Source organism: Elephas maximus, chromosome 22 (genome assembly GCF_024166365.1).
Source record: "Elephas maximus indicus isolate mEleMax1 chromosome 22, mEleMax1 primary haplotype, whole genome shotgun sequence".
Lineage (NCBI taxonomy): Eukaryota > Metazoa > Chordata > Mammalia > Proboscidea > Elephantidae > Elephas > Elephas maximus.
Window position 1 is genome coordinate 7017603 of NC_064840.1, and position 24760 is coordinate 7042362.

Genomic DNA, 24760 nt, shown 5'->3' on the forward strand with positions numbered 1-24760 from the left:
GATAGAAGCCCCGCCCCCCATGTCACAGGCGTCCGACTGCCGCAGGGGAAAAGGAGGTGGAGGCGCGCTCAGCCGTCCGGCTGTCTCCGCCCCCTTCTGGGCAGCCAATCGCAGGCAAGACGCCGGGCTCGCGCACGCTCCCCCCGAGTTTAACGGTCGCGAGAGGCCGGGCGCCCGACCCTGACAGCGGCAGTGGGAACGGCGGCCAGGTAAGCGGCCGCCGGCCTGCGTGGGGCTGCTGGTCGCGGGGGAGACGGTATGAGACTTAGAAAACGCTGTCTTGGCGGAGCCCTGAGTATGAGGCTGGGATAGGGTTGGGGGAGAAGGCAGCCCCGCCACCTCACCCCACGGGAGCCCGCCGGCTTGTGGGGGCTTTGACGACCGCCGGAAGCCTTTTTAGAGCCCGTGTCCTTGAGTGACACCCGCGCCGTCCAATGGCAGAGCGCCTCTCTCCGAGAGGCGGGAGCTTGTGGGATTCTTTTTGGGGTGAGGTTCCATCGTTCGCTTTCAGAACGGGGATGTGCTTGTTGGTGTTGGGGGCGTTCCCCCGTCCTCCCTGCTGTCTGTAGCTTAGGGGACTGCGTGCGTTTGCCCTCGCCTTCCCGCTTGGGTCCCATAGAACCTGAGGTCGGGTCGTGAGGCCAGAATGTTGAGGTCCGGCCTCAGGATCTCTGAAATCACCCCCTCCTTTCTCCCTCGGGCTCCCAGCAAAGCAAAACCCTTAGTTAACTTTTATTTTATTGGCGGACCCCGATCTGTCGTTCCCTTTTAACAACTCTATTTTTTGCCAGGGGCTGCGGGGCGGGGACCCAAAACGTCAAAATTTGTCGCTGGGAAATATAAAAACGTCTCTATTCTTTTATTCATCTCCACAAATGGTGTTTTTTTTTTTTTTTTTTTTTGCGTTGAACGTGAGTTCCACCCCCTCACGCCCCTTCAATTTTACCCTCCTCGGGCTGGAGAAGCATCATTGAATTTCAAGTGGTTTTCCATTTGGATCCCCCATATCCGGATTACCTCAGTCGGGAGATAGTAGATGGGGCTGAGACCCACCTCCCTGGAGAGCTGGTGTTTTCCTGGTATAAGAGCAAGGAGATTGAAATCTAGATATTTCTGTTGCCGGCTGGAAGGTGCAGCACCTGACTTTTCAATAACCCGTTTGTTGTCACTGATGGGCCAAGCCACTGGGGAACAGTCCACTGAGTTAGATCTAGTTTCCCTGAAGGAAGTGAGTCCTTTATGAACTGACTCTTAATTAACCTGCTTTGTGAAACTGGGCCCTAGAAAAGTGGGAACCTGGAAGACCCAAAGAGCAGATCGTTTTCCTCTTTTGCACTCTCCAAAGTTTTCATTTTGTAAGCAGTATACATATCCTTTTTCTTCTTTTTCTCTTGCTTCCTGGCTCTTTTTTATATACTGGAAATTAAGGAGGCAGAGGGTTTGACTTGATTCAGCCAGTTTGCCTCTGCACACCCAGCTTCAGTAAAGCCTGAGTTGATCTGGCAAACAGTTTATTTTTTAAGAAACAATACATGAATAGAGAACAAAAGGATTATGTATATATACATATATATTTATGGTGCAAAATGTGTTCCACCCTTGCCAATGGGGAGGCAACCATTGTTAACAGCTTAGTTTGCTTGCTTTTAGTACCAAATTAAATACTGAACAGTTCCCATCCCTGTATTCACTGCATAAATCAGGCATGTATGTTCGCAGGAATTTATTAAACAAGACATGTGAGTGTTCCAATCATTATGTAGAAGAATTGTCTATAGAACTTTGATTAAGTACATAAAATCCTGAAATACTACCTGAAAAGGATCATGCTGTTTTTTGCAAATCATCCTTAGTATAGATTTTTAAAATTAAAATATAATTCACATATCATAAAATTAACCCTTTAAAAGTGTACTATTCAGTGGCTTTTAGTGTATTTGCAAGGTCATGCAGTTACCACCGCTGTCTATCCAATTCCCTCTTCATTACCCTCAAAGGAAACCCTGTATCCATTACCAGTCCCCCCCCCCCATTCTCCTTCCCCCCAGTTCCTGGTAACCACTACCAGTAATCTATTTTCTGTCTTTGTATAGATTTGCCTATTCTGGAATCTTCATGTAAACGGACTTATGCGTTACGTAGTCTTTTAGGCTGACTTCTTTCACTTAGCATCATGTTTTCAAGGTGTGTCTGTGTTACAGCATGTATCAGTACTTTATCCCTTTTCGGTACTGAATAACATTTCGTTGTATGGATAGTCTGGATTTGTTTTTCCATTCAGTTGATGAACATTTGGCCTGTTTCTACATTTTGGCTATCATAAGTAATGTTGCTATCCTTAAGGTAGATTTGTATGAAAAAGGTCAAAATCTCCAGAGCGTGCAAAGACAGTTGGTAGGTTTAGTGGCTTTTTACAGTATTTTTTCCCCATTCATCTTTCAGACTCTCTTTGAAGCTTAGGTTTTCATGGTTCTGAATGTTAGCAGCTGAAAATGCCTATAGACGATGAAGCATCTGAAGATGACTCGGATTCAATTTCTTCAGACAGTGAAAGAACCTATATTTTCAACTAAGAGAGCATAACAATTTTCTGCACACTATGGAAGACTTTGACTTGGTGAAAACTTTACAAAAGACTTCTCCATCTTCTGTAGAATCTGATGTAAAAAATTCTCATTTTCTTGGATTGAACTTAAGTTCTAATAGGTAAGAATGAGATAGATATTTAATGTAACAACAAATCAGAAGAACTTTGTTGGCGTAGTTTACTAATTCATCCTAATAGTGTCATAGTTACTGATTTGCATTAAAAAAAAGTTATCAGGAACTGTTGTTCATGGACAGTTATTTAAGTTAAGAATGGTATTTGTCCCCCCAGAAATACATATTTTTACACAGGAAACGTTATAAAAAATATTTGTTTTGCTAGTGTTTTATTTAGACTTTTTTTTTTTTGTAAAATTACAAGCATATCTTTGGAATTTATTTGCCTTAATGTTATGTCTACATTTTTAAATTAACAGTACAAATGATGTTTTATAGAAATACCTCAGCAATCTGGAAAGTGGCAATTAAAGTTGAATACTAGGAAGTAAGCAAAAAACAGACTCCGAGTTGACAAAATAGATGTTATCAAACAATGCAATTTATTTTTAAGCTACACATGGTTTCTTTTTAATGAGACCCCGTTTACTCTCATTTTGTACGTAGCCTCACAAGCTTGATTATTTGGTTTCTAAATTTATAAGTAGTTTAGAAGCAGCAAAGAGATAGGGACCATTTGAGGGGAGATCATCTTTAAAAAAGCAAGTTCAAGAAAGCAAAAACAAAACAGTGTGGGGTCTGCTGGTAAAGGCACAATAGGCCTTGAAGAAATTGTGTATTATGAATCAGTTAATTTATCACTTAAAAATTTTGTTCGTTCTCTGCCCTGCTCAGGAAGAATTTCAGACAGCTTGCAAGAATACAAAAAGTAAGACCAGAAAGCATAAATTAGGGTGAAAGGGAAGAAAAGTATGGAAATGGACTCTGCTCATCTACAGTGAAACCTGTGAGAGCCGGAACTCGACTGACTGCTTTGTTTTTCCAGGTCTTGCAAGTTCTCCGCCTTTGACAGGGTGCAGTCTTACCATTTTTCTATCGCGCCCTATTAGTGGAAGCTGTTTGTGTTTTCCTTCTCTGACAGGTTTCTGCCTCACACAAGTTCCGGCTTCCTCAGGTTTTACTCTACATGCATTTGCTGAAAGTTGGCCGTGGATTTTGTCAGTTGTATCCCTTGGTGGCCCCGTGAAGCCCACTTCTGGAAGAAATTCCTTTTAGAACATAGTGTTTGATTTGCCTGGAAGAACCTAAGTGTGCCTTTCTCATGAAAATTATGCAATTGAATCTGTCTTTTTTTTTTTATTATTATTGTGACTGGCATTAAGTCACAATAAAAAAAAAAAAAGACAGATTCCAGCTAAATTAAAATTTGATAATTACAACTTTGTAAACCCCTTATGGACTATATGTCATGTTCTTCTCCCACCTGAATTTTATTAATATTTTATCTGCTAATTCTTTATTATTTTGCCATTATTTTCTTCAGGGTTCTTTTTTTTTTTTTTAACAGATTCTTTGTGAAACAAAGCAGGTAACTGATAAATAAATGAAAATGACCTTTCAGTGGTTAGAATTTAAACAAGTCTTAATGCCCTTAATTATACTTTGTGTTTTTCTAAAACAAACTGGAAACAAACTCCTCTCAAGTTTGGAGAAGTAACCCTTCTGGACAGAATCAGTGCTATTTTACCCTTTAAATAGACTAAACAACTCCTGAATATTTGCTAATTTGCTTGGCACAACTTTTATTCAGAGATGGTGCAGAGATACACTCAGCTTATCACACCAAGTTGGGGGGATTTAATTAACATTCTGGTTAGAAGAAAAAGAATCCCTGCGATGAGAACAGGAGAGTTTGTTTTTATAGTGATTAATTGATAAATAAGAAGAAAATTGATCAGGTAGCGCTGTGAAGACAACTTATGTGATAAAATTAATAACAAATAAATTGTGAAATTGTTAAAAAAAAAAAAAAAAAAGAATCCCTGCTATAGTGAAGGGCTGTTCTTAAAGTCAAAGAATCCTCTGGAATAATTTAGATGTGAGCAGCCGGAAATTTTTCTTACAGTCGTTTAGCAGAAATTTTTTCATTTTCTGTTGCCGCTTTGCTGTGCTCTCTCCCTTTTGGGGAAGGTCTTCCTGTTGTGTTCTTAAAAAAAATAATTAAGTGCTGTCTTGTCTTTTTACTGCTGTTTCTTTTTTGTGGACAAACTTGTGATCAGATTTTCAGCAAAGGAGGTGCCATTGGGTAGGATTAAATATCAGTGGTTTTGTACTGCTCTGTTAAATCTTGAACTGCTGAATTATTCAACACCTTGGTTGAATGAAGAAAACCATTTGAATTATTTATGTTTCAACAGAAGTAGTCCCCACCTTAGTACAAATGGGGTGTCCTCTTTCTCAGGGAAGACCAGACCATCTGTAATTCAAGGTACAGTTGAAGTCCTCACCTCGCTAATGCAAGAGCAACAAAACAGTGGAAAGACTGATTCGGAACTTTGGAAAAACTGTGAGGTATCTAGTTTTGTTTTATGTTTGGAATGGAAAAAAAAAAGTATATTTAGAAGTACCTGCACAAAAAAAAAAAGTATACTTAAAAGTACCTGTACTAAACTCTCGACGGCACTGGGTGGGTTTTTTCTACTAAACTCTAAATTATTAGAAGTGTATATCCTAAACAGCATTATTCTTAATTTATTGTTAAAGAGAAGTGGTCAAATGTATTAACTGGAGAACAATATTGAATGAATGTAAAAAAGATGATTGAAAGTGTGTTTTAAGATTATTAGTGATTGGACATACTAATTTGGCTGTATATTAAATATGCACTAAAATGTTGTCTTTGTTCAGAGAACTGGGAATCCCAAAATTATTAAAATTATTACTGATTTTAATGTTTTAAGTAACTCATATGGAATTGTTACCATTTTGAAACACATATCCACGTTGAAATGTCTTGAGTGTTGTAATTATATATTAAGGCTTCTAGTACCTTATCAGGAAACCCTGGTGGTGTAGTCATTAAGAGCTACGGCTGCTAACCAAAAGGTGGACAGTTCAGATCCATCCGTTGCTCCTTGGAAACCCTATGGGGCGGTTCTCCTCTGTCCTATAGGGCCACTATGAGTCAGAATTGACTAGATGGCAATGGGTTTGGTTTTTTCCGGTTTTAGTACCTTATAACATTAGTACCTTATCTATTTAGCTGTGATACATTGTGTTATATTGATTTTTCAGGTCAGCGATTCTTTCTTCAGTCCATAGGTTAAATGAGGACTTAAAAAATTTAATAGAAATGACTATATATAAGTCTTACTGCATAGAAGAATGCCCAAAATAGACTTTCCCAAGGCAGATTTGGTAATACATTATAGAAATGTATTAAACATGATTAAACTCTTTAGAGAGCAGTATATCTGGTTTTAAATGTTAATCATACTTTTAAAACCATAATTTGTGTTTTTTTTTCCCCCCAGAATAATGAATAAATGGAATGAAAGATTACCTGGTTTAAAAATTTAATAGCACCCCTAAGTGTAATTACTTATATTTATCATCCACAATTATTGAGAGTATAAAAATGACTGAATATCATTGCAAACTTAAAAATAGAAGTTTTAAGTTTTTATGTTTTTTCCACATAATCAGTATATCTAATATGAAACTATAAAATGCTGTTTTGAAATAATGCAATTAAAAGTGGGATGTTTCATTAAATTTCTCCCCTGATGTATCTATTCATTGGCTATAATACATGAATGAACATGCTTTAAAAAAAAAATGAGACATTGCCACAGCTTCAGGCAAGTTAATGGTTAACTAGAGATTGTTACTTTTCATACCTTGAAATCAGCATCTTAGAATCAGAATACATTCATGAATTTAAGATACAGAATGTTTTAAGACAGAATACCAACCAGATTGTTAAACCTTGTAACACTTGAACCTCTTTTTTACATTTGTCCTTTCCCTGTGGTGTAATGGATCGTTATACTTATTATATTTAGTAATTAACTAATTTTTGTAATGTGGACATGTAATTGATTATTCAGTGAAGAGCTGCTTAAGATATTTCTTCTTTGACAGAATATGAAACATAAAAAAAAAAAAAAACACATTGCCGTTGAGTTGATTTTGACTTACAGTGACCCTATAGGACAGAGTAGAGCTGCCCCATAGGGTTTCCAAAGCTGTAAATCTTTATGGAAGCAGGCTGCCACATCATTCTTCCAAGGAGCGGCTGGTAGGATCCAGCCACCAACCTTTCAGTTAGCCACCAACTGCTTAACCATTGTGCCACCAGGGGTCCTTTCTATGATGCGTACTTCTGGCCTATTCAGTAAAATTTTTTGAATTTATTTAGCGTGTTTTTGTAGCGTATGAAAACAAAAAAAAAATCCACTGGTATTTTAATGTAGTGTTTTAGAAATAATGAGGGGGTGTGTTTTAAGGATCATAGGAATGTATTCCTAACTTTTTAACCTGAATTTCATGTTTTCATCTCTCTTTTGGAATCCTAACATTCGTTCTGATTTCTAAGGGCCTAGTCTGCACTAATTATATTGTTCAGTAATTTCCACATTCTGTTGAATCACTTTTCTTTAGAATAGGCACAAATATGGATCCCTTCCAGTCATTTAGCCAGGTAACTGTCTCCCAATTTCTTGGCACAGACAAGTGAGCACCTCCAGCTCTGCATTCATTTGTTGAAACATCTCGATTGGTATTCCCGTCAATTCCTGAATCCTTGTTTTTCACCACTGCCTTCAGTGCAGCTTGGACTTCTTCCTTCTATACCATTAGTTCTTGACCAAATGCTACCGCTCGAAATGCTTGAAAATCTTATCAGTTCTTTTTGGTACGGTGACTCTGTGTATTCCTTCCATCTTCTTTTGATAGTTCCTGCCTCATTCAATATTTTGCCCAAACCAAACCCACTGCCGTCGAGTTGATTTTGACTCATAGCGACCCTATAGGACAGAGTAGAACTGCCCCATAGAGTTTCCAAGGTGCGCCTGGTAGATTTGAACTGCTGACCTCTTGGTTAGCAGCTGTAGTCCATAGAATCCTTAAAAATTGCAACTCAAGGCTTGAATTTTTTTTTCAGTTCTTTCAGCTTGAGAAATGCCAAACGTGTTGTTTTCTTTTGTTTTTCTAACTCCAGGTCTTTGCACATTTTATTGTAATTCTTTACTTTGTCTTCTCCAGCTGCCCTTTGAAGTCTTCTGTTCAGGTCTTTTACTTCATCTTTTCTTCCTTTTGCTGTAGCTACTCTATGCTCAAGAGCAAGTTTCAGAGTCCCTGCTGACATCCATTTTGGTATTTACTTTCTTTCCTGTCTTTCCAATGACCTTTGGCTTTCTTATATGATGTCCTTGATGTCATCCCAAAACTCACCTGGTCTTTGGTCATTAGTGTTCAATGTGTCAAATCTGTTCTTGAGATGGTGTCTAAATTCAGATGGAATATACAGAAGGTCATATTTTGGGTCTCACAGATTTGTTTAAATTTTCTTCAGCTTCAGCTTGAATTTGCATATTAGCAGTTGATGGCCTGTTCTGCAGTCGGCCCCTGACCTTGTTCTGACTGATGATATTGAACTTCTCCATCGCCTCTTTCCACAGATGTAGTTAGATTTCTGTGTATTCCATCTGGCAGGGTCCACATGTATAGTTGCTGTTGATGTTGTTGAAAAAAGGTATTTGCAATGAATAAGTCGTTGGTCTTAGAAAATTCTATCATGTGATCTCTGATGTCCTTTCTGTCACCAAGGCCCTGTTTTCCAAATACTGATCCTTCTTCTTTGTTTCCAAGTTTCTCATTCCAATCACTAGTAATTATCAATGCATTTCGATTGTACGTTTGATCAATTTGGGGCTGCAGAATTTGGTAAAAATCTTTAATTTCCTCATCTTTGGCATTAGTGGTTAGTGTGTCAGTTTGAATTAAAGCCCTGTTTACTGGTCTTCCTTGTAGGCATATAGACATTATCCTGTCACTGACAGTGTTGTAGTTCAGGGTAGCTCTTGAAATACTCTTTTGTTGATGAATGAGATACGCATTCCACTTCAATTTGTCATTACCGGCAGAGTAGGCCATATGATTGTCTGATCTAAATGGCCAGTACCAATCCATTTCAGCTAGGATTTCTATCTTTATATGTTTCATTTTATTTTTGATGATTTCTAATTTTCCTAGATTCATACTCCATACATTCCATGTTCTGATTATTAATGGATATTTGCAGCTGTTTCTTCTCATTTTGAGTTGTGCCACATCAGCAAATTAAGGTCCCGAAAGCTTGACTCCATCCATGTCATTAAGGCCAACTCTACTTTGAGGAGGCAGCTCTTCCCCAGTCGTATTTCGAGTGCCTTCTAACCTGAGGGGCCCATCTTCTGGCACTATATCAGACAGTGCTCTGCTGCTATTCATAAGGTTTACACTGGCCAGTTTTTTCAGAAGTAGTCCGCTAGGTCCTTCTTCCCAGTCTGTCTTAGTCTGGAAGCTCAGGGAGCTGCCAGAAATTCAGCTGGATTCAGAAGTGGACGTGGGATGAGGAAAATCATTGCTGATGTCAGATGGATCTTGGCTGAAAGCAGAGAATACCAGAAAGATGTTTACCTGTGTTTTATTGGCTTTACAAAGGCATTCAGCTGTATGGATCATAACAAATTATGGATAACATTGCAAGGAATGGAATTCCACAACACTTAATTGTACTTATGTGGAACTTGTACATAGACCAAGAGGCGATCATTCGAGCAGCAGAAGGGCATACTGTGTGGTTTAAAATCAGGAACGGTGTGTGTAAGGGCAGTATCCTTTCACCATACTTATTCTGTCTGTATGCTGAGCACATAATCTGAGAAGCTGGACTACATGACGAAGAACATGGCATCAGGATTAGAGGGAGACATCATTAACAACCTGCAATATACAGATGACACACCCTTGCTTGCTGAAAGCGAAAAAGACTTGAAGCAGTTATTGTTGAAGATCAAAGACTACAGCCTTCAGTATGCATTACACCTCAACATAAGGAAAAGAAAAATCCTCACAACTTGACCAACAAGCAGCATCATGGTAAATGGAAAAAATATTGAAGATGTCAAGGATTTCATTTTACTTGGCTCCACAATCAGTGCCCATGGAAGCAGCATCAGGAAATCAAACAATGTATTGCGTTGGGCAAATCTGCTGCAAAAGACCTCTTTAAAATGTTGAAAAGCAAAGTTAGCACTTCGAGGACTAAGGTGTGCCTGACCCAAGCCATGGTATTTTTAATCGCCTCATATGCATGGGAAAGCTGGACAATGAATAAGGAAGACGGAAGAAGAATTGATGCCTTTGAATTATGGTGTTGATGAAGAAATCGTATATACCATGCACTGCTAGAAGAGTGAACAAGTCTATCTTAGAAGAAGTACAACCACAGTGCTCCTTGGAAGTGAGGATGGTGAGATTTTTCTCACATGCTTTGGACATGTTATCAGGAGAGACCAGGCCTTGGAGAAGAACATCATGCTTGGTAAAGTACAGGGTTAGCAAAAGAGCATAAGACCCTCTCTGAGATGAATCCACACAGTGGCTGCAACTTGCGTGAGCTCAAACATGGCAACGATTGTGAGGATGGCCCAGGACCAGGCAGTATTTCGTCCTGTTGTGCTTAGGGTTGCTATGAGTCAGAATCGACTCAACGGCACCTATAACAACAGTATACATTACCGAGGAGCCCTGGTGGTGCAATGGTTAAAGCACTAGGCTACTAATCGAAAATTTGGCGGTTTAAAACCACCACCTGCTCTATGGGAGAAAGATGTGGCAGTCTGCTTCTGTAAAGATCACAGCCTTAGAAACCCTATGGGGCAGTTCTACTCTGTCCTGTAGGGTCGCCATGAGTCGGAATTGACTTGATAGCAGTGGAGTGGGAGTCTACATTTTTAACACAAAACACAAAACCTTTCACAGTTTGAGCTGTAAGAGCTCTGAAGATGATCTGATTTCTCTGGGGTTCCTTTGTAATAAGACCTCTCTTCTGGCTGTCCTAAGTTTTATTACTACATCAGTTTGGGAAGGAAGGTTACATAATTTGATTTAATTGGGTAAGATTCTACCTTTTAACACTTTAATAGAAATACCTTAATACATTCTTAAATACTTGCTGTTGTTAATATTTCTGTGATTGTCAGAAACTTTAAAAATTTTACTGGGGTAAAATATGCATACAAAATTTGCCAGTTTAGCCATTTTTAAGTGTATACTTCAGTGACATTAATTGCATTCACAGTGTTACACTTCCATCACCACTATCCATTTCTGAAAGTTTTTCATCACCCGTAACAGAAACTCAGTACCCCTTAATCAACAGCTCTCCATCCCCTCCTCCCCCAGCCCTTGGTAACCACTGATAAACACTGGTCTTGGGTCTCTATGTATTTGCCTGTTCTAGATGTTTCATATAAACGGAATTGTACAATCTGTGTCCCTTTATGTCTGACTTAATTCACTAAGATTTTTAAAAAGCATTAACGAATTTGTTTCAACTGGTTACTTTAGCATTTTATCTGTTTGGTACTTCTGATTAAAACACACTTGCTGTTGAGTTGATTCCAACTCACAGCTACCCTACAGGACAGAGTAGAACTGTCCCATAGAGTTTCCAAGGAGCGGCTGGTGGATTCGAACTGCCGACCCTTTTGGTTAGCAGCCAAGCTCTTAACCACTGTTCCACCAGGGCTTCTCTGATTATAATAAGTAAAGGTTATATGATAATAATAATTATTACCACAGTGTCTTCGATTTAGTGAGCATCTGTTTGCTGGACAGTGTACTGTGCAGTTTTTGTCAGTGGCACTAAACCTTATCATATCCAAAGCAAAAACCCACTGCCATCGAGTTGATTCCGACTCATAGTGACCGCATAGGGTGTCCAAGGCTTTAAGTCCCTATGGAAGCAGACTTCCACATCTTTCTCCCATGAAGTCCCTGGTGGTTTCGAACCACTGACCTTTTGGTTAGCAGTCAATCGCTTTAACCCACTTAGATCTATACCGTGTCTTATATATGTTTCTTAACTGTGATATAAAGAGGAATGAAACTTATAATAGTATTCCGGTATATAAATGCTTGGGCACCTCTACACCGGAAGACATACAGTGAAGTCTGGATTTTATATATATGTAGACTCAGTATGCATGCACAGCTACAAACACACTGGTAAAGATGTGTCATGTTAATGATCCAAGTACCAGGAGCAGCACTGCCATGGGTGACATGGTTTTCTGAAATGTTGACCAATGTTTGGTAAAGTTCTGAAGCCAAGTGAGATCTTGGTAGTTGCATTCCTGGATAGTTTGTGATATGAAACTGCAAGTTATAAATTGTTTTTGTAATATAAAATGGACACAGGACAGTTCTTCCTTGTGGGGGGCTGTCCTGTGATTTGCATCCCTGGGCACTGCCCACTAAATGACGGTAGTACCCACCCCCCCCATATTTGTGACATCATGGCTTCACCAAGTTCCAAAATGCGTTTCCATATTCATTGAGACCTCTACTTTACCTGTATCATATTTAAATTTGAAATTGAGTTCTCCTAGTCACCAATGAGATGTTATTATCTCCCATTTTATAAACCAGGAAAGCGAGGCACAAGGAAGTTAAGTGTATTCGTTTGGGATTGCACAGGTTGTTAGCACAGAGCTTGGGGTCAAACCTGGGACCCAAGAGATTTTTACTAGGCTAGCCTGTAGAACTCCTGTTCAGGCCAATTTTAAAAACGTATGGATTTGAACTGCCAATTTGAACCGCCAACCAAAACTTTCGCAGTTTATTTGTTCTCTTCTTGGCACTGTGTCCTAGGTGCTGGCGAAGGAGGGGGGCAGGCTGGGAGACAGATAACACACCACACGAGAGCATTTATAAACAGGATCATGGGAGAAAGGGAAGCTGTTAGGGTTTGGGAAGGGGCCCCTTAAGCTGAAATTGCAGGATGGGAGGAAGCTAGCCATGTTAGGAGCAGGGTTGAGGATACTGCAGGTGTGGAGCTTTTGAGGTAGAGGACGGTTTTGACATGTTCAGGTAACACAAAGAGGCCAGGGGAAGAGAGAGGGACACGGTGGAGCTGGAATGTGTGCATGATGTGGGTCGTGCAGGGCCCTGGAAGCGGTGTTTAGAAGTAGACATTGAAAGGCTTGAACCAGAAGCTGGTTTTCACGATGGCTACTTACCGCTGCTGTGCATCATTGCATGCAGTCTATTACAGAGAGTCCCAGTCTTGAAACTGAATGTAGCCATCCTCCTTGCTGTGTTTTTGTTTTGGCGTAGTCTAACTATAGCCCTCAGAATGCGGACTGCTGCTGGGAGTCGGGGAGAACCAGGACCAGAAATGGGCTGTGAAGGAACTGAGGGCCAGTCCCACAGGTGTTCAGAGTGGTTTTTTCTTTCCTTTTTCAGCTCTGCTGTGCTTTAAAACAGTGTAATATCTGACTAAAAGAGCAGGTTTTTTAGCTAGAGAACACATAATTAGGGGTCAGATTTTCATTGTTGCTTTAGGATGTGGAATTCTTTTTCTGGGTACATGTCAATGTTTAAGAAATCGTTAGCTGTTACGAGAAAAAGAGGAAGAACGAAAGACACATCTTAAGAGCAGCTACTGGTTGTTTAATCAGAAATGATAGCAGATGTTTTCCAGTGAAGAGACCATTCGAAAAACAGGATTTACTGGACCTTCAGGATCACAGGCTACGTAAGGAAGGGGTGCTCAACGCTTAGGTTCTTGTATTTTTTGCAATAAATACATTTTTATAACTATGTTTAACTTGTAACGCATTGCCGTTGAGTTGATTCCAACTCGTATCAACCCTATAGGACAGAGCTGAAGTGCCCCATAGGGTTTCCAAGGAGCAGCTGGTGGATTCGAATTGTTGACCTTTTGGTTAGCAGCTGAGCTCCTAACCACTGCGCCACCAGGACTCCATGTTTAATTAGGCTTATAGACTTTGCATGTTAAAAAAGGCCTTTACCCATTGGAGGAATTTTTCTGTGAAATACTATCTTAAAATTTTGAATTTTTGACTGCAATGTTTTATAATTTAATAGACCAGGTGGTTACAACTTTTCAGTTTGGTGGAAAAACAATGCCAGGAGCAGATAGTTGCCCAGCAGGAACAGTTCCACAACCAAATTCAAGTAAGTTATTGTTTTTTCATTAAGCTTTTTGCCCCACCATTTTTTTAAGGTTTGCAGAAAAACCAATTAATACTTTATACCAGTTTTGTTTATAAACTAAAGATAAAACATGCTCATTATCTTGAAAGTAACATTTAAAGGTATGATACAATTAATTACCTTATGGTTTGATTGTTAAATAGAATTTTTTTTTCATATTTAAAAGTTTTTTTATTGTGGTAAAATATATATACTAGAACATTTGCTCTTTTTTTTTTTTAAATAATTTTTATTGTGCTTTAAGTGAAAGTTTACAAATCAAGTCAGTCTCTTCCACAAAAACCCATATACACCTTGCTACATACTCCCAGTTACTCTCCCCCTAATGAGACGGCCCGCTTTCTCCCTCCACTCCCTCTTTTTGTATCCATTTCGCCAGCTTCTAACCCTCTCATCACCCCTCCAGGCAGGAGATGCCAACGTAGTCTCAAGTGTCCACCTGATCCAAGAAGCTCACTCCTCACCAGCATCCCTCTCCAACCCATTGTCCAGTCCCATCCATGTCTGAAGAGTTGGCTTTGGGAATGGTTCCTGTCCTGGGCCAACAGAAGGTCTGGGGGCCATGACCACTGGGGTCCTTCCAGTCTCAGTCAGACCATTAAGTCTGGTCTTCTGAGAATTCGGGGTCTGCATCCCACTGCTCTCCTGCTCCCTCAAGGGTTCTCTGTTGTGTCCCCTGTCAGGGCAGTCATCGGTTGTAGCCAGGCACCATCTAGTTCTTCTGGTCTCAGGATGATGTAGTCTCTGGTTCATGTGGCCCTGCTGTTTGTCTTAGTTATCTAGTGCTGCTATGACAGAAATACCACAAGTGGATGGCTTTGGCAGAAAGAACTTTATTTTCTCAGGGTTGAGGAGGCTGGAAGTCCAAATTCAGGGTGCCAGCTCCAGAGAAAGGCTTGCTATCTCTGTCAGCTCTGGGGGAAGTCTTTGTCCTCAGTCTTTCCTGGTCAAGGAGCTTCTCAGTGCAGGGACCCCAGGTCCAAAGGACATGCTTTTCTCCTGGCTCTTGTTTCTTGGTGTTATGAGGTCCCCATTCCAAGTTTCAGGATCCCATTTCTTCCCAATCGATGCACTCACTTTTAACTTCAGATACCTTTCGAGATTGGCAGTTGAGTTGGCATTGTAATTCAGCCGTTCTTACGCTAAGACTCTGGGTTTGGCTTTTGGCAGTATCAGCTCTGTTAGTACAGGAAATGAGGCTTTCCTTCAAGGCACGAGTGGAAGCTTTGAGGTTGTTTATGTGGCCCTTGAGCTTTGACTCTGAAGCCCTGAGCTCATCTCTTTCTTTCATCAGTTTGTTCAGTGAAAGTAGGACCGACCAACCAGCTTCCTTATACTCCTCATTATGACAAAATTATAGAAAGATATCAAACATGATCACCCAGAGCCTCGCCTTTCACCAGTGCTTGATCTCTTGGTGGTGATATTTGTGTATTTGTATTGCCACCTCACGCCATGGTTTCGCATTACCTTCTTTACTGCTTGAAGCAGATTTATTAACATCTTTAAGACTAACCAGACTTGAGAACCAATTTAGAAAATTCATCCTTAGAGTTTTGTTTCTCTGGAACCACTCCTGGTACCAAATGTCTTAGTCTGGGTTCCCTAGAGAAGCAAAACCAGTAAAGCGTGTAGATATATATGTATTTATAGAGAGAGATTTATATCAAGAAAGTGGCTCATGCAGTTGTAGAGAGTGGAACATCCCAAGTCCGTGGGTCAGGATGAAGGCTTCTCCTGATTCACGTAACCACAGGGGCTGGTGAACCCAAGATCGGCAGGTCAGAGAGCAGGACTCTTGCTCACAGGCTGCAAAGATTGACGAATCCCAAGGTTGGCAGGGAAGACCGCAGGTAAGCTGCTAGCACAAGTTCCGAGAACTGGAGGTCAAATGAACAGGAGCCAGCTGCAGGATTCAGAGCAAGCAAAAGCCCACGAGCCTTGCGAGAATGTCCACTTATATTCAATGCAGGCCACACACCCAAGGAAATTCCCTTTCAATGGTTAATCACAGCAGATCCCATCATGGAGGTGATCACAACATCATATGATTGCCAAACCACTGAGAATCATGGCCCAACCAAGTTGACACACAACCTTAACCATCACACAGCTTCAACCATTTTTATGTGTACAACTCAGTGACGTTAACTACATTTATGGAAACGCTGGTGGCGTAGTGGCTAAGAGCTATGGCTGCTATCCAAAAGGTCAGCAGTTTGAATCCACCAGGCACTCGTTAGAAACTCTAGGGGGCCGTTCTACTCTGTCCTGCAGGGTCGTTATGAGTCGAAATCAACTCGACAGCAATTGGTTAATTACATTACCATGTTGTGAAACCATCACCACTATTTCCAGATTATTCCCTCACCCTTCACAGAAACTCGGTGCCCCGTAAGCAACAATTCCTCACTGCCCCCTCTTACCCACCTCTGATAACCACTAATAAATGGTGCTGTATATGCATTGGCTTGTTCTAGATATTTCTCATAAGTGGATCATGCAGTGTTTATCATTTTGTGTCTGACGTATTTCACTCAGCACGTTTTCAGGGTCCATCCATGTGAGAGCATGTATCAGCGCTTCTTTTCATTTTAGGGCTGAGTAATATTCCATTGTGTGTTTATGCCACATTTTGTTTATCTATTCATCTTTTGATGGGCCCTTGGGTTGTTTCCACCTTTTGGCTATTGTGAGCAGTGCTGCAATGAACATTGGTGTACAAGTATTTGTATTTTTGAGTAACATTCAATCCTGTTTTTAAACTGTATTTTTATAACATTTATAAATATGTGATATTTCGTATACTTTCTTACCCAATCTGTAACCTTTCATTTTCAGCGTATACAAGAGGAGATCAAAAACTTAGTGAAGCTACAGACCAGTAATGCTTCCTGGGCTCCCTATGATAGTTCTCCAAGCAAACAAATATCTTCAGAAAGTCGCATGGGTTTTTTCTCTGAAAATAGTGAGAGAGATGAACCTGCCCTCAGTTTACCTAAGCCTGCAGAACCGGAAACGCAGCAGGAATCATTCCCATCCCAACCAGACTACAGTGGAGAGAGCAGTTCAGTGAGCAGTGGATATGGCACCTTCTGCCTCTCAGAATTAAACACCTATAAATCGAAAGACCCCAGAGAGTTCATGGAACACACAGAGGTTTCTCAAGGACAGTACGTAGCACCTGTGGTGCGGACAGATTCACTGGTAGATAGGGCAAAAAATAAGAGTTCTTACATACAGACCACGGAAGAGCTCAGTGCATCTTCAAAGGATGATATTCCTGTTTTCCCTGGCGAATTTGAACATAATTTTCTTGGTAAAAATAAGATTTCTGAAGTATATAGTGGAAAAACAAATAGGTAAGTAGAATTTCTCTGTCATTTGAAAGGAATGTTACCTGTTTATTACACTTAGAATCTAGTAAATAAAGCTCCTTTTAGTGGGACTGTGGAGCCCTGGTGGCTCAGTGGTTAAGAGCTCAGCTGTTAACCAAAAAGGAGAGCCGTTCGAATCCACCAGCCACTCCTTTAAAACCCTGTGGGGCAATTCTCCTCTGTTCTTTTGGGTCGCTATGAGTTGGAATCAACTGGACAGCAGTGGGGTTAGTGGGACTGTAGTGCAGTGAGATGTATTTGAACATTTATCAGCTTTACTGTTAAAACTGAAGCCTTTTATTTACTTACTGCCTTTGAAAAATTGAAATAAGCAAAGCCCACCATATACTAATGCCATTTGACTTTTTTTTCCCATTTGTTACAAGACTATAAACTCTTAAAGTGGGAGAGAGACCATGCCAGAAGAATACTTTTCTTGTTTTCTAGTCATTATAAACGTGCCAGAAGTCAAAGTTCAGGACTGTATTCATAGTGGAATTTTGTCACACGTGTTTGTATAATTTGAAACCAAAAATTATATACAAGCATATTCAGTTTTATGTTACTTTTTTGTGTATAAGAATTACCATAAGGAGAGTTTTTATATGTTCAATGACATTTTGGTTGACTCAGGATACATTTTAGTGAAGGAAACTGTGGCTGAATGGTCTGAAAAGCAGATAATCTTTTAAAATTATGTGGTTTTCCCTAATTTTTCAGTTTCATATTGCTGAAATATATCATGTAAAGTAAAGTATTTCTCCATAGCAGCACACATCTGGTCTACTTACAAGTATAATTATTAGTTGATGCCAAGAAATAGGTTTTCCCTATAGATAGGTTTAGTCCTGTAGAGGGCCAATATGGTGATTTTTTTTCTACTCCATGGCTACAAGCTATGTATATTATTGACCACTGTTAGTCTTTTTATTTTGCCTATGAGAACCAAAAAACCAAACCCATTGCCATCGAGTCATTTCGACTCCTAGTGACCCTATAGGACAGAATAGAACTGCCCCATAGAGTCACCAAGGAGCGCCTGGTGGGCTTGAACTGGTGACCTTTTGGTGAGCAGCCGTAGCTCTTAACCACTTCGCCGCCAGGGCTTCCACTTTGCCTATAGGAACTCAAAAAAAGGAAATTTAGATAACTCAATAAAAATCCATCTTTTCACTATTAGAATAAAACTCAGCACTTTTCACTATACTTACTTAGCATTATGTGTGATCCACTGATACCTAGCATTACGTTTGAAGGACGTAATTTTGTTTTTTTTCAGTAGTAAATCTATAACATCATGGGCACAAAAGCTGAAGCAGAACCAACCAAAGAGAGCACACGTAGAAGAGGGATGTGCAAAATCTCTGCAGGCAAGTGAGGAAACGAAGGAGCCGCGAACTGAGAAAGTAAGTGATGAATCGCTTCACGTGGCTTGCTTTGGCTGTGTCATCATGTTGAGTTAATGCACACTCATCAGCATATCTGTTTTTTTAGGCCTTTCTTCTGTAGTGTTAATTCGTGTGTTGACAGATCTTTCTGTTGATGTCTGAACGGATTGGACATAACGATGTTCTGCAAGTATTGGTTCTTTAGAAGGAGCCCTGATGGTGCGGCACCTAAGTGCTCGGCCGTTAACCCAAAGGTCGGCAGTTTGAACCCATCAACCACTCTGCCACTCTGCAGGAGAAAAGACCTGGCGATCTGCTCCTGTAAAGATTACAGCCTAGGAAACCCTAGGGGACAATTCTGCTGTCATATAGGGTTGATATGAGTTGGAATCAACTTGACCGTGTCGTGGAGTATTAGTTCTTCAGTAGGCTGGAAATCAAAATGAATGAGGAGACAGTACTCTAGAAAATGAACCATTTTGTAAAGATCTTATTTCTGTTTGTACTGCAAGTGTTTACATTTATCCAGAGAGCAATTCATTTAATTTTTAAAAGAACACCTCAAATGATATCTGTTACTATTAAGTTATAAGAAATAAGTAGTACCTTACTTTAAGTAAGATGTTTTATTTTTAAAATGTTGAAATTTGGACAGTTCTGAATTTATAATATAAATGTAAGAGATTAAATGGTTAAATTCTATATGGCCTGCTTGCTAACTTGGCAGTTTTGTTAAAGAGTTAAAGGTATGGAGTAAGTTTTAATACATCATTAAAGCCTTTGTTGGCCTGACTTGCCAGAGAATAGCACTGTTTAGTGTAATACATTGCAGTTGCAAAATTAGGTCTGTCTGCACACTTGATACCTTGAGAAATTGGCCAGGTTGTGATCAGCCGAAGCACAGCCACTCTGTCATCCTATGAAAAAGACCTATAGAGAATTGAGGTCATAAGAAGATAGTCCCTCAGCCTTCATAAGGCACTATTTATTTCTTTTCTTTCTGTAATTTTTCTGTCTTCAACCCGTGGCTATTTAGCCTTCCTAATGAGTCGGAATCGACTTGACGGCACTGGGTGGGTTAATCTCACCGTAAGGAGCCCTGGTGGCACAGTGGTTAAAGCATTCGGCTGCTAACAGAAAGGTTGACAGTTCGAACCTGCTATCCGCTCTGTGGAAGAAAGATGTGGCAGTCTGCCTCCTTAAAGATTACAGCCTTGGAAACTCTGTGGGGCAGTTCTACTCTGTCGTATGGGGCCACTATGAGTCGGAATCGGCTTGACGGCAAAGGGTTGATCTCACCATTCTTTGAACTTTTTCACATTTGTGTTGAGGAGATAGAAATGGAAGGTGAAGAAAGCTACATGAACTTGAAACTTCTGTGGCCTAGCAGAGCCCCTTTGTGCTGTGTGGGTAGTTCTGCTCTTTGGAACCTGTATGCCATCAAGGATTCAAGGATGGCATATCCTTGTTTGGTATGACAGCTTAAGGGAGACTGGGGTAAGGACTGCTTTTTTCAGTTGAATAGATTGGCATCAAGGGAGAATGCTTTCATCAATAGTTGTTTCTTTTCTACTGTTGTTACCTTCCTTGAAACTTTGTTTTGTGGAGATTTTTCCTCTTTGATAAACTTAGAGTTTGTGGTTACGTAACTCAGTGGATTCACTGGTTTTCTTGTTGTCTTTTGTGAGTGTAACTCAGCATAGGTTTGCTAGAGCCCAGTGGTTCCCAAGCTTCACTGCCCATTAGGGTCACCTGAGCGTCTTTAAACACATACAGATGCGTGGCTGCCAACCCCAGAAGTTCTGACTCCTTCTGGCAGAGGTGTGACCCAGTGTGCTGGGAGTTTTAAAAGTTCCACAGGTGCAGTAAAGTTTGGGAAGGGTGGCCCAAATGGTTAAGCTCTCAACTGCCAGCTGAAAGGTTGGCGGCTCACGTCCACCCAGAGGCGCCTCAGAGAACAGGCCTGGTGATCTGCTTCCAAAAGGTCACATCCTTGAGAACCCTGTGGAGCACAGTTCTACTCTGTACAGTTAGGGTTCCCATGAGTTGGACCTCACTGGATGGCAGCAAGAACAACAGGAGTTTGGGAACTGCTGGTACAGCCCAGCTTTTCTCTCCGATTCGGTGGAGAATCAGGGCCCCCACAGGTGATCAGGTGCAGTGTCCCAGAGATGCCCTGGGGAGGCGAGTCTTCTGCCCCGTGGCACCCCGGGGGGTGGAGGGTAGAAGCTGGGAGGCGGGAACAGTTCCCTCCAAGTCTTTCCTTCTGTTTTCTTGGATCCTCTCCTGGTAGGTTTTATTCCCCTCTTCTCCCCTCCCCACCCCTTTTTTTTTCTCCTTTGAGGTGAATCATATAAGAATCATATATTTGGTATTAAATCATTAGGGGAAATCAAATTCCTTTGATATTTCTGAGCTTTGATTTTGAGGTAATGGTGGCTGGTGAATTAAACACACGACAACCTGAAATGCATTTCTCCCCTGTATAAATCCGAACCAAATTTTATGGCTTCACAAAAGTTGGAATTTTCCTATTAATCTCTTCTCCCATTGTTTTCAGTTTCATTCTAAATCGGGCAATGCTAGATATCAGGGTTTTCTTCTGATCCAATTTTCTTTTATACAACGGTAGTTTATTTTGGGCAATAGCTATTTGGAAATACATCTTGAAATTGTATATTGTTCAGCCTAAGGATTTCCCAGAGCTCAAGTCTTTTGTTTCCTTGGTCCTTTGTGTCTGACAGATTTGAATTTACCATTTCACCAGCTGAAGGGCTTTGTGGTTGTTTTTCAGATGGGCTAACAGACCGTTGCTGAAACTAATTAAGGTCCTTGTGTTCGTGTGAGGCCAGCTTCTTTAGCTAAGAGGGGTTACATTTCAGAAGGGCTTTTCACTGCACCATAGTTTTATTTTCCATTAAAAGCAGGACCTGTTCGTCAGGGGCTACCTTGTTTGCTCAGAAGAGCACGCAGGCAGCAGCTCTGTAAGGTAAGTGCCCCTCTGGTCCTCTGTGTCTGTGTTGGCTGAGTGCATTGAATTTTTCACCTCAGAATCGGGGAGAAGATGCAGTCTCTTACTGGGCATTATTTGACTTGGTCTTCTCCAGTCACCCTTTCCTGGTCCTTTCAGTACTGAGACTTGATGGAATTTGAGCAGGGGTTTTAGAAGAGACAAAAGATGACAGGAATTTCTTACTGATTAAAAAGAAGGGCTGCCTTACAAGGCTGAGGTCGTAATTCCCTTTTTTGTAGTAGAGTTTTATTATTTATTATTGCAGTGTGCTTTTACTCCCATGGGTGGATTTTAAACAAATATAACTTAATTTTTTTTTTAAGTAATATTTTATTTTGTTTTTGGTGAAGGTTGACATAGCAGCTTAGGTTCCCATTCAACAATTTCTACACAAATTTTTTGATGGCATTGGTTACATTCTTCATGATGTGTGAACATTCCCAATTTTCCATTCTGGTGGTTTTGTTTCCATTAATCTTGTTTCCCCACCCCTTACATTCTCATCTTTGTTTTAAAGCAATTGATGACTGTTTGGTCTCATATAGATGATTTTTTAAAGGAGCGCAGTACTAATGGGTGATATTCTTTATTTTGCGACAGAATCTGTTATTTAGCTAAAAGGTGACCTTGGGCTTGTTTAAATTCAAGATTTAAAGAGTATCTCAGGGCAGGAGCCTTGGGGAGTCCTTCAGTCTCCACTGGTCCAGTATGTCTGGTCAACTTAAATACTTTTAACAGGAAGGAAAAGTTTGACAATGATGGAACCGATGAGAAAAATTCTGCTAGAAATAGCCTTTTCCAGTATCCCTGTTCAGAAACAAAGGTTTCTTATGGCAGTGCCATAGATATTGTGAGGAGAGCTTCACACAGAATTTTTATTAGAATTGGTGATAAGTTAGCATCTTGTGCCTTTTCTGGGAACCTCACTGCCGTTGACTTGATTACAACTCATAGTAACCGATAATTTGTATATAAGAAATAGACTACTAGTTAAACTTCAGGTTACTTATTGATTTGCAGTTTTCACAGTTGATTTATTGTAGGTGTATGTTAATGATGTATGTAATGTAGTTGTATGTTAGTGATATTTAGATTCATTTTTATACTAAATGACTTTTATCCTAGGCACCTCAAATTTCTTTTGGGAAGAGATGGTAAATTATAAACTTTAGTTCTAAACACATTAAATACACCTGCCCCCAATTTTCTTCTTCCAGCTCCACAGAGAACCAAAATCAACTGTCGTAAGTCATGTAGGGCAAGAAAACCCTTTACTGTTAATTCCTGTCACTTCACTTTCATGTCACCATGGAGAAAGCCAGGCCTCCTCCTTCATGCACCTTCTGAAGGTTTCTCTATGCCTGGGTTTAAGCCTTGGCTCTCATTCCCCTGGTCAGCAATTTGTGCCTAATGATTTTTAGCTGTCAACTCATAGTTCTCTTTCTTGTAGGCTGATTTCACTGCTGCTACACAGTCTCATGCTTTTTACCTCAGTAAACCAGATGAAAGTCCAAATTCTTGGATATCTGATTCAGGAACAGGTATAGTACTTAGATTTTTTTTTTTAAACAACTCGTGTGCCTGCCTCATTATCGTGTGATAATCATATCTAGTATGTAAGAGCAGTGTCTGTGAATGTGTTATGCAGTGTTCTTCTGCTAGAGGCAACTTCCTTGTCTTAATTTTATGTGACAAGCTCTGTCAAGGTAGAAGGAAGAAGTACTTTTGGAATTATTTAAAAAAAATAAAAAAACGTTTCAGCACTATCAGGAGCTCCAAAAGGAATTAGCAAATTCAGGCCCTCCAGGAGGCATTCTTTATCTGCGCTTCAGGGTGATCTCATCGTAGTCTTAATGGTTTTACACTTACTCTTTTTTCCCCCCACACCCTACATTCAACTCCTCAGGATGTGAAGAAGGCTTTGCCTTCCACCTATTTCCAGAATCCAGCCACTTCTCAGCACCTTCACTGCTCCCACTTTAATAGAGTCACCATCCTCTCTGTCACCTGGATGACATAAGTTCCTAACCAGCCTCCCTGCTTCCCCTGTGTCCTGCAGTCTCCTCAGCACAGTAGCCATAAAAAAGATGCTTTTGTCAGAGAAGTTGGATCCTGCAAAGACTCCTCTGCTGAAAGCCCTGCAGTGGTTCTCTGTCCCCTCAGAAGAATAGCCAGAGTCCTCACAGAGCCCAGCGGGATCCAGCCCATGACCTCTTTGACCTCACCTTCTGCTCCACTTGAGCAGGGAGGCTCAGATATGCCAGACAGGTTCTTGGTGTAGGGTTTTGCATTGCCTGTTCCCTCTGCTTAGAACGCTCTTCCCTCTAACACCTTCTCACAGCCAACCCTGGCCACTCTATTCAAAGAGTGCCCTCCCACACCCTCCCCACACTGCGTATATCTCCTTTACGCTGTTGCTTTCTTTTACCAGCACAGCACTTAGAACCCGTGACGTGCCGTATGTGCTCTGTGATTTACTTACTGTTCATAGCCCCCTGCCTGGCGCAGTAGACGCTCAAGAAATATTTGAATTAATTGAATTCTGTCTGTTAATTCTTCATCAGTCTGTGCTATTCATAAAGAAATTTTTATCTATTTTAAAATTTATTTTAAATGGCACTAATTGATCTTGACTTTTAAGAAAATTTGTTTTAAATATTTAGGTCCTTAAGTCGGAGCTCTTAAATGGTGAGGCGTTTATAAGAATCTTTTCTCATCACAGTTTAACTTGCTATAACCAGATAACCAAAACCGAGTTATTTCCCATGTTTAATTGTATTTCGGTGAATAAGTTAAATCTAGAAAGCACTTTTGTTTTCTCTTCTCACTCTTTCCTGTTCTGGGTGTTTGTGCACATTAGGACTGACTTACTGGAAACTGGAGGAGAAGGACATGTATCACTCTCTGCCTGAGGCCTTAGAGAAGAAGTTTGTGCCGTCACCTTCCGCAGATACGTCACCAGGCCAGGTGATTTCAAAATGAGTTACCTGTGTGTGCGCGTATACTTGTGTTTTATAGATGTAGTTAGGTACTCCATTTCTTTATAATTTTGTGTTCTTCAGCTTCTCATGAACTAGAAAAAGCATGGGTCTTAAAATTTTCTGTCGTTTATTAGTATGTGATCTCAGGAAAGCTATTTAAAAATGGAA

The 24760-nt window shown here is 40.4% G+C and overlaps 1 protein-coding gene across 14 annotated transcripts in view; it reads left to right on the top strand.

The window, feature by feature from the left end:
* The first annotated feature begins 111 nt into the window (after nt 1–111).
* The window catches only part of MPHOSPH9 (M-phase phosphoprotein 9), a 59075-nt gene continuing 34426 nt past the window's right edge, over nt 112–24760 (top strand). For 8 of the 14 annotated variants that reach the window (XR_007514878.1, XR_007514880.1, XR_007514879.1 and 5 more), the window contains exons 1-8: nt 112–209; nt 2443–2706; nt 4962–5115; nt 13705–13794; nt 16675–17195; nt 18490–18616; nt 23062–23152; nt 24472–24578. Coding sequence is in view for 10 of the 14 variants with exons in the window: in XM_049865781.1 (XP_049721738.1) it covers nt 2600–2706; nt 4962–5115; nt 13705–13794; nt 16675–17195; nt 18490–18616; nt 23062–23152; nt 24472–24578 (1197 nt within the window). In the remaining 4 variants the exon portion in view is untranslated. The other 6 variants (XM_049865783.1, XM_049865780.1, XM_049865779.1 and 3 more) reach the window with 5 other exon arrangements.